Source organism: Furipterus horrens, unplaced genomic scaffold, assembly GCF_987537825.1.
Source record: "Furipterus horrens unplaced genomic scaffold, mFurHor1.1.pri manual_scaffold_17, whole genome shotgun sequence".
Taxonomy (NCBI): domain Eukaryota; kingdom Metazoa; phylum Chordata; class Mammalia; order Chiroptera; family Furipteridae; genus Furipterus; species Furipterus horrens.
The window spans coordinates 115,205,115-115,214,387 of NW_028327187.1; the positions used below are offsets into that span (position 1 = coordinate 115,205,115).

At 50.1% G+C, this 9,273-nt stretch overlaps 1 protein-coding gene across 1 annotated transcript; it reads right to left on the minus strand.

Moving 5' to 3' along the window:
* Positions 1-128: 128 nt before the first annotated feature.
* On the minus strand, positions 129-8,717 carry HCCS (holocytochrome c synthase). The gene is made up of 7 exons (XM_090265041.1): positions 8,561-8,717; positions 7,886-8,029; positions 5,523-5,674; positions 2,802-2,950; positions 2,434-2,553; positions 944-1,030; positions 129-590 (listed from the first exon to the last, which is right to left on the minus strand). The coding sequence occupies exons 2-7, from the start codon at positions 7,995-7,997 to the stop codon at positions 392-394; spliced, it is 819 nt and encodes a 272-aa protein (XP_090121167.1). The 5' UTR covers positions 7,998-8,029; positions 8,561-8,717; the 3' UTR covers positions 129-391.
* Positions 8,718-9,273: the final 556 nt, after the last annotated feature.

Below are 9,273 nucleotides of genomic sequence, written 5' to 3' on the forward strand. Positions count from 1 at the left end.
CCCGCGATAAGTGAGGGAAGACTGTATTTAAGAGAAAAGAGTAAGAGAAAAAGCAGCTCTCTTCATATTTTAAGGAAAGGTGCTTTTTCAGAGGTTGTTCAGACTTTTCTAGATTAAGTACACAGGCAACACTGCAGTTAAAGAGAAAACAAAGGGACTGCTTCCCACTTAAGCTAAGTGGGAAGGAAAGTTCAAATGATCTGCAAGAAACTGCGGGGTGAAAACAGAACTCAAAAGGGCACGTGCATGCTATCCTTTGCTCAGTGAAGTGTACGGTCATTACCCACTTGACCTTCCCGCACGTCATAAGCGCAATTCATTTTGGGGAAAATACTTTGATGTATCCCTCAGGAAAAACAGCGTTTATGTTTTCCCATCTCTAACGAAGCGGTTATGAGGTCCAGCGCCACCAGGCGACCTTCATTCTGTCCCACACCGCCGAGAAGGAGTCCAGCGCGGGCCGGACGTCCAGCACGGTGAACTGGTAGTCCTGGTTGACTTCGCCGCCGTCGTAGTAGTCAATGACGTATCTCACTTCCGTCCCGCAACGGTTGATGATCCAGTCGTGCCTGTCGAAAGGCAACTCGTACCTGGAAGGAGGGCATGCTGGTGAGTGTTCCCGCTCCCGGGGCCTCCAGCTCTGGAAAAGGAACAAGGTGCACGGGAAACAGTGCAGCTCTGACTACGCTGGCAGAAGAGGGAGGGGCCCTAAGTGCAGAGTCCCAAGGAGCAGTAAGAGGACGGCTCAGTTTAATCCTGTGACAATCACACAGGAAGCAACCTAGGAAATCTGAATGAATCTGCCCATCAGCAGGCAAACTTCCGGGACAGAAGACACGTAAGGCTTGGAAGATGGCCCTCCAGCTCTGAGTGCCTGGTTTGGGAGCCCAAGGACAGTGACGCTGACACAAGAGTGTCAGTCACCTTTCTGCTCCACACTCACCCCATCCAGGAGCGGATTCTTGCTCGTGGTGAGAACTCTTTGGCTTTACCTCCGAACCGGACCAACGAGGGACCACAAGGACACTCCCTAGAAAGCCACAAATAAGAAAAGTATGTAAAAAGATGTTCTTTCCTTTGATGTAGTTTATCAATAATATGCATTTTTCTGTATGCATTTTACACGTTACATTTACAAAGAAAGATAACTTTGCAAAAGTTGTTAAAAATGTTGCTCTATTTCTTGATCAGGTTATGTTCTCCTCCCTCCTCTTCCTTCCAAGTATCTGCACTGCTCTTTGCAGGAGCCAGGAGCCAGGAGCCTGTGCCTTTCCATTTCCAGTGGGGACACAGGCCCATCCTCAGGGAAAACACGAAGGGTGAAGTATTAGGCATCACGCTTCTCTTTCACATAGACCGGCCGGGCTTTTGTGGGTTTTTTTTTTTTTTTTTTTTCAGATGAACATAAGAAATGTCTATACTCTTCTTTGATTTGAAGCCACTGAATGGCCTTCATGAAGAAAGAAAATGCGGGCTGAATCCCAAGGAACTAGTGTAATTAGTGTCAGTCCAGCTCTTTAAGGAAGTAACTGCACACGAGCAGATGGGTGGCCAGGTCCTGGCTACAGAATGCGTTCGCTCTCTGCACGCCTTGGTGAGGACTTCCTCCACGCCGGCCGGCCCACTGCCAGGCACAGGGAGTGCCGGGGGCTGGAGGGGGCGGCATCCCACGAGACCCTCGTTCACTGGCAGAGCTCACAGTCAGCCTTCTGCCCCAGAGAAAGGCCCGTGTGCTGAGTGCGGTCTCATGATCTTCAGACCCGCTGTGGACTCAGTAAATGCTGTTGACTGAGCATCTCCCTAGGGGCAGAGAACAATTTAGTTCCCCTGTCCCACACGCTCTGCTTTCAATGGACTCTGACACTCCTCCTGAAGAGAGGTGGGGGTCTTTGACCCCTTCCCTTGAATCTGGGAAGGCTGGTAGTACTCTGGGGCTGCCGAAGCTCAGTCATCAAAGGAGATGCAGCATTCACCAGGGGCATTTTGGAACTCCAGCTCTGGGAACCCAGACACCACAGTGCGAGGAAGCCAAAGCAGCCACAATTAGAGGCTGTGGGCAGGTGTCATGGCCAACAACTGGCATCGCTCACCAAACAAGTGAATGGGGCCATCAGAGGATCCCAGCCCACAAATGTCAAGCCAACCCTGACCACCGAGTCTTGGCGGGTGAGGCCTCAGACATGAGGGAGCAGAGACGAGCCGTCCCTGCCTTTCCCTTCCTGTACTTGGGACCCACAGAGTCCACAAGCATGATGACATGGCTGCCGTCTTCCACGGCTGCATGGGGTGGCCTGCCACAGGACAGTCACTGGAATAGACCCGCTACCTAAATTTTTCATTAAAACAACACACGTGAATAAATGCTAAAACTGAAGAAAGTGGATATAAACTAAGAAAAAGGCTGGAAGGATTTTTTAAAGATCTCATACTTACGTGGCATGAAGGGCTTCCCACTTCAAAATCTCCTTCCAAGCCTGCTCATTGTTCTGATTGTGGATTCTAATGATATTGTACATGTCTTTCTGACTGATGTCGTCATCCTTCCACTTCCACCTAGGAGAGGACAGTCGGTAAGATTTGTCAAACCGCCTGATACCTACACGGACGCACGTCCTACTAGCCCTGATAAATACAGTGGCCTTGCACCTCTCTTCTGGTAAGTCTGAGAATTATTCTAAGCAAATTAACTTTTTAAGTAAAAACTTGCTGTATGCTTGGGGGATCAAAACCTCTTTCGCATTTATTCTTAGATGAATGTGACAAGCACATTTATGTCCTCGGTGATGTGCTCCCTCACTTACCCTTTCTTTAACATTGCGTTCCAGAACATCTGCTCCGAGGGATACACCCACTTCTTCTCTGAGTCTGCTCTTGGAATGGATGACTCCTCCCTCACAGTAGACAGTGCAAATGGCTGATCAGGGGCCGGTGTCTGGTTAGGCGGCGGCATCTAAATAAAATAAGTGGGACAGTTTATAAATATTGGAAATATGATCTAAAGTAGAAACAAGCGCTCTAATTAACTACTTCCGGGAAAGCGGCGCATCACACGTGTGACGCAGGTTCCCTTTTAAACCACTGCCATCCAAGTTTCAGACCGCTCAGATCATGAACAGTCATGAGTACTGAGGCTGATTTTCCTTGTTGTTCAAGTTCTCATACGCGGCAAATACACCCTGTGGTTATGTTTTCGGTCTCTTTCTCCTCAAGGATTAAGGTATAAAAACAACTACGTACTATGATCTGCAGGCACTTCTAAAAAGCTTCCCGTGGCGGGCCTAACAAAAATGATGGTTCAGTCTTCTGAGGAAAAGTATGATAGAATACATGCACAACACTGCTTCCTATTACAAAGTTCTTTACTTTGAGGGTCTTGCTTATGCTTTCAGCCTTTAGGCTGGATACATCACGGACGAGAGGTGCTGTCCCCACACTAGCAGACTGGAGGGACAGGATCGGTGCTTTCTCCCGGGCACAGGCGCAGTGATGCCATTACGCAAACACTTAGCCTGGCCCAGGGTTTCTCACTCTTGGCACTATCGCCATTTCAGCGGGACAGCATCTGGTTGTCAAGCTCTGTTCTGAGCGCTGTAGGGTACTTAGCAACATACCTGACCTCTACCCAGCAGTACCTTTTCCTTCCCCACTCATGACAATCCATGTCCCACCAGGGGCAAAACTGCCCCAGGCTGAGAACCACTAGCCTAGACCTGCTTTTTGTAGTGAAAGTATGAAGGATTTTCTAGCAGGTGTACATAAATTATTACGTCACAACGCGGCCCCAGCTAGAAAGATGGCAGGAGAGGAGCTGGGTGTGCAGGCCCCACAGTGAGCGTTTTACTGCGTTTTCCCCACAGCGTGTTTGAGAACACAGGTCGGAGGCAGCTGGGGATTCAGGTTGGGCTCTCCCACTTCCTAGGTGAGTGATGTGGGGCGAACGGCTTCCTCCCTCACTCTCAGGGTCGTCAGCTCTAAAATGGGGGCACTAAGATGCCTGACTGCAGAGACTTGCTATGAGGATTACAGGAGCGAGCGTATAGTGGGGTAAGTCAGGGTCTGCGGGATTCCAAAGGCTCACGTGCTGAACCACTAGGGTATTTGAGATGATCTAGGCCAGTGGTTCTCAGCCTTCCTGATGCCGTGACCCTTTAATACAGCTCCTCATGTTGCAGTGACCCCCAACCATAAAATTATTTTTGTTGCTACTTCATAACTGTAATTTTGCTACTGTTATGAACCATAATGTAAATATCAGATAGGCAGGATGTATTTTCACTGTTACAGATTGAACATAATTAAAGCATAGTGATCGATCACAAAAACAATATATAATTATATATGTGTTTTCCCATGATCTTAGGTGACCCCTGAGAAAGGGTCGTTCGACCCCCAAAGGGGTCACGACCCACAGGTTGAGAACCGCTGATCTAGACCAATGGTCTATAATAGTGATGCTTTCGGAAAAGTCTGGAGACACTTTTGGTTGTCACGACTGAGAAAAGAGGGTGCTACTGGTGTCTAGTGGGTGGTGAGCAGGGATGCTGCTAATGTCCGACAGTATGGAAGACAGCACCCACCACAAGGAGTCATCTAGCCCCAGGTGACACTGATGGCAAGGGCAAGGAACCTGGGTCTAGTCCACCTGCTTCCTCAGCACAGCACTCTCCTTACAGCGTGGCAGGGCCCTTACTGACTGCCATGGGCTAAATGTTCATGCCTCCGCCCCCCAAGAGTCACTGAATCAGCCGGCCCCCTGATGTTGGATCTCCCAGCCTCCACAGCTGTGAGAAATAGATGTCTGTCGTTTATAAGCCAGCAGGTCACGACACTGTTATATGTGTTACCTTTTACTATATATTGTTTTATACCTATGTTCTACTCCCTTTGTTTTCCAGACTAAATATTTTTAGTTCCCCCACATGTTGCCTGGCTTGCCAAGATTTCTAAATACTTTTTGAGAATCCTGTGGCCTTGTAAAGGACAGGCCCATGATTGTCTGTCTTTCCATTAAAATGTGATTCCAAACATGAAACCTCAGTTCCCTGTGTGGTCTACCACACAATGAAGTGAGGCCATGCTTGTCCTGTCCTTGCTTTCTCGATGACATACCACTGCTGTCTGCCACGTGACGCTGCAGCACCCCAGTGACTCACAGGCAGGCTGGCACCTAGAGGTACCCAAAGAGGCCCCCAATCTTGCAGTGTGCCTACAAAGTTCTCCCAGGCCACAAACACCTTTGCTAACTCTAGCTGCATTCCCAATGGAAGTTCCGTCCTACTAGCCCAAAAGGAGATATTCTCATGGCAGGGCTTATTCCCAGTCCCACCCACTCTGATACTTCACGATCACCACTTTCTTTCTCTTTGTAACACATTGTAGATTTGCACTGTGGATGGCCTATCAGATTTCTTTGTTTTAAAAAACAGAAGAATAAACCCTAGCACTGTGCAGTTTGTCTTGGGATCCCATAAAAGCATCTCTGCATTGAAAAGCTCCAGGAAGAGGAGCCGAGTGCGGATTACCAGATTGGAAGGATCTAGGTTCTCCTTATTCACAGCCACAGCGCCCGTGACAGGACACTCCACGTACTCGTATGCGCGTTCTTGGTGGGCAGGCGCAGAATAGGATTTGCTCTTACTGGCTGGGTCAGATGGCTCTGCACTCACTGGACAACCTGAAATAAATCAAGTATAAAAATGGTGTCACCACAAAGGCAGGACATCTGGCTCCCTCAACCTGGGCTCAAAAGGGCAGAATTTCTGACCAGTGATGACCACAGGCAAAGCCAGGTGTCTACTGCTGAAAGCCGCTAAAAGCTAAGCTGGCTAATGTCCTAATATCCTAAAGACCGGGAGAAGGTTCTATAAATCTACTTTCCCTTTGAAAGAGTAACAGGAACCCCTTCTCTTATTGTGCCATGCCCCTAGCAAAAATAAACAAACAAACAAAAAAATCAACATCTGCAAGGGAATGTGAGTTTCAGTAACGGGCTAGAAGGTTCCTACCTGGACTCGAAGGTGTGAGCTGCTACAGAGGAGCCTAAGCGAGGGCCAGGCCACATTTCACCCGTCTCGCCCGGACTCTCTAGTCCCAAGTTCCAGACAAGGCCCAGCCCCAATCAAGACACAGGAGATGAAAATGAGCAGAGGAACTCTCCAAAAAGGCTACCAGAGAAAAGTCTGAATGCACACTGCTTGTGCTCTTCCCTAGGACTAAAACGAAGTGCAGAAGACTGCCATTTGGCTGAGGTTCTCGTCCCCATCAATAGATAGCCAAGTGTTTAGCAAGAAACGGCAGACGTTACAGAAAATGTTCTACAATCCACTTAGGACCCAGATGCCACTTAGGAGAGAAGGTCTGAACCTGTGAGAGCAGTGGCAGGGAGGGCAGTTGATGCCCAAGGATACAGGGTACTGATGGAAGCAAGTGTGGGGACCAAGAAGCTACTCAATGGCTTAGGAGAGGGGGCAAGAGTCGGGCAAACCACAGCCCAGGAAGACAGCTGTGCGTGTAACGGAATCCTTGTCTTAAAAGCAATGACACCAGGAATACACTGGATGCTGGGTGCCTCACATTCCACTTGAGTGGGGAAGGCAGACTTGCTATATCTCCTCTCTACCACTCCAGGAATCATTTTTTCTGGGTCACTTATCCCAGCTGGGTGTTACTAACAAGTACTGTTTACATTTTTCATGTTATGTAACCCATAGCCCCTCCAATTTTCTACAAATATTCACATTCTTTACTAAGGAAAATAAATCTGACTCACAGCTCTTCTGGATACACAGCAAATGAAATCAAACTATAGACAGGGCTATGACCTCCCTGGGGATGCTCGGGACAGAAGGACATGCAGCCTGTGTCACTCTTCCTGTTCAGAGAAACCCTGAAAGAGAAGTGGATCTGTCCTTGTCCAAGGTCACGGAGTTTTCGCTGGCTCTGCCCCTTAGAAGCTGCGTGAACTGTAAGCCGCCCTAACTATAATATAGGGAGAAAACCCACCACACAGGATTATGAGGCTGAGAATGTGAACTCCACCGGAAAAGCGCTTCTGTCTGTTTTACCCATTGCTGTTGTCTCAATTCAAAGACAAACCAGCAGAACCCAGCAGTGCTGGGCACAGAGTGGGCAGCAAGTAAACTCTTGCTCACTGACGAAGGGACTGATGGGTTAGCACTCAGTAAGCGGGCTGTGTTGCTTCCCCACCTCATGCCTTGAAACAAGAAGTCACCCATCAGGCCGATTCACGCTGGCTTCGTATAAACAATCGAAAGCACATGTGGCCCAATTACAAAATGAAAGCTTTTCTATTTGTACCCAAAGAATGAACGGCGAGTCCATCAGCTGATGATAACTTATTTTCACACAGAGGACTACTGCCATGGCTACAGGAGTAAACTTGTCTAGATAAATAAAGACAGCTAGATTTAGAGCCCTCTTGACATCTGGGGCCAGAGGAGACTTTGTTGGGGGGCTGTCCTGTGCACTATAGGTTGTTTAGCAGAACCACTGGCTTCTAGTCACTAGATGTGACCTCTCAGTTATGAAAAGCAAAACTGTCTCCAGACGCTGCCAAATGTACCCTGGGGAGAGAGGGAACCGTCCCCCAAGTTGAGAACCACTGATGCAGACACAGGCAAACGGTGGGGGTGGGGGCCGGGGCTGATGTATGGAGCAAACACCACACCCTCACACAGTATCTCAATTAATGGTCATGATAACCCCGTGAAGGAGCGCTACACCCTTATGTTACAGACGAGGGGCTGAGAAGCCACATAACCTGTAAGTAGCAACAGAAGGACCCAACCTAGGCCGCTGCACTCCTGGGCTGTCCTGCCTCTTCCCGAAAATTCTGTTTTTATTTTCTAGACAGAGAGTCCATTACCTTTCATCTTCCCTTCGTGCATCGGGCATCCTGAAGGTGGGGATGTAGCCTGGCGATCTGAGGCACCTGAGGTCTGGACCGCAGCAGCGGGCACAGATGAAGACAGACCCATGGTTGGAACCGCCGGGCTGACTGCGAACAATTCTAAATTCACACGTGCCAAGGCAGAGATGATAGATTAATGCTGAGGCCTGGGTTCGACTCCTCCCTGGGAACGCTTGTTACTCCTGCTTGTCAGCCTTGCGGGCATTTACAGGGCAGGGCACACTTAGACTGACAGCTTTCATACAGTACCGTCTTTGGGAACGACTAGTGTGATGTGTACACCGGCCCTTGGGAGAACGGTTCTAAGGGGGTGCACTCGGGGGGTGAGGGGAGGCGGTCCCTGAGAAACCACGACACAGCAAGGGTGTTAGGCCGCGGGGACACAGGGTCCTGGGTGGTGATCGGATGGGAGAGGAGAGGTCCACGCGGTACAGACTAGACCCCCGGCCCCGGGGCTTAGCGAACGTTTGTGGGTCCGGGAAAAGTACAGCGCAGACAAGGGATCTGAGGAAGAAAAGGACAGCAGAGGGCAAGGCGCAGGCTTTCCGGCAAGGTTCCCGCAGTGTCCCGCCTACGCCTGTCCCTGGCCCCCAGGCCCCCACTAGCCTCGGCGAGCCCGCCCCTGCGCACCTGACTGCCGTCAGGGCTGCTCTGGGCGGCCGGCCCCGCCTCTCACTTCCAACTCTGGCCCGGGGCAGCAGCGACCCTCCACCGCCGCCTTCCCCTCCCGCGGTCACTGCTGCCGCCGCGGTCACCGCCGGGACTCGCGCGCGCCGCGACTTCCTTTTCCGAAGGCGGGACTTCCGCATGCGAGGGAGTCGAAGCGCATGCTGCGAAGTAACAGCTTCCGTCAATCACAAGGGAGCGGGCCGTGCCCCCCTCCCTCCTCGGCCTATAAGTGCCAGCGCCGAGCTTTAATCCCGCCCCCCCGTCAAGCGCCTTCCCGAGACAGACCCGGCCTGGTGAATTTTGCCCGGGCTGGAGATGTCCTTAGAGCAGATCTTTCACTATGGACGCTTTAAGCGCAGAGGGGTGGCTCTGGTTTTAAAAAGGTCTGTCCTTTTAGTTGTATCTCGCCAGTTTTAACTATAGTAATGACTCAAGAAACCTCAGTCAGTGTCCAGAACTGTGGCGGGTCCTGGAGATCCAAAGATGAACACATAGATTCCCCCTCCCAAGGTCTTCTTAAGTGGGGGTGTGCACTTGAAGGTCTGTATTTTCACTTCACTCGAACAAATTCAGTGTTTCTTTTTTTTTCCATCAGGGATGCAGGCAACAGATCTTAGTAGTGTTAACCATATGTGGCACCAGTTGAAATCACGGAGATGAGGCCACGTGAATGT

Bases quoted from the DNA above. Each gene is read 5' to 3' on its own strand.
- HCCS (XM_090265041.1), bottom strand. From the start codon at position 7,997: ATGGGTCTGTCTTCATCTGTGCCCGCTGCTGCGGTCCAGACCTCAGGT. The intron at 2,554-2,801 runs GTAAGTGAGGGA...GTCCTCTCCTAG, and splicing joins AACGCAATGTTAAAGAAAGG to GTGGAAGTGGAAGGATGACG. The intron at 591-943 runs GTGAGTGTGGAG...CCCTCCTTCCAG, and splicing joins AGAATCCGCTCCTGGATGGG to GTACGAGTTGCCTTTCGACA.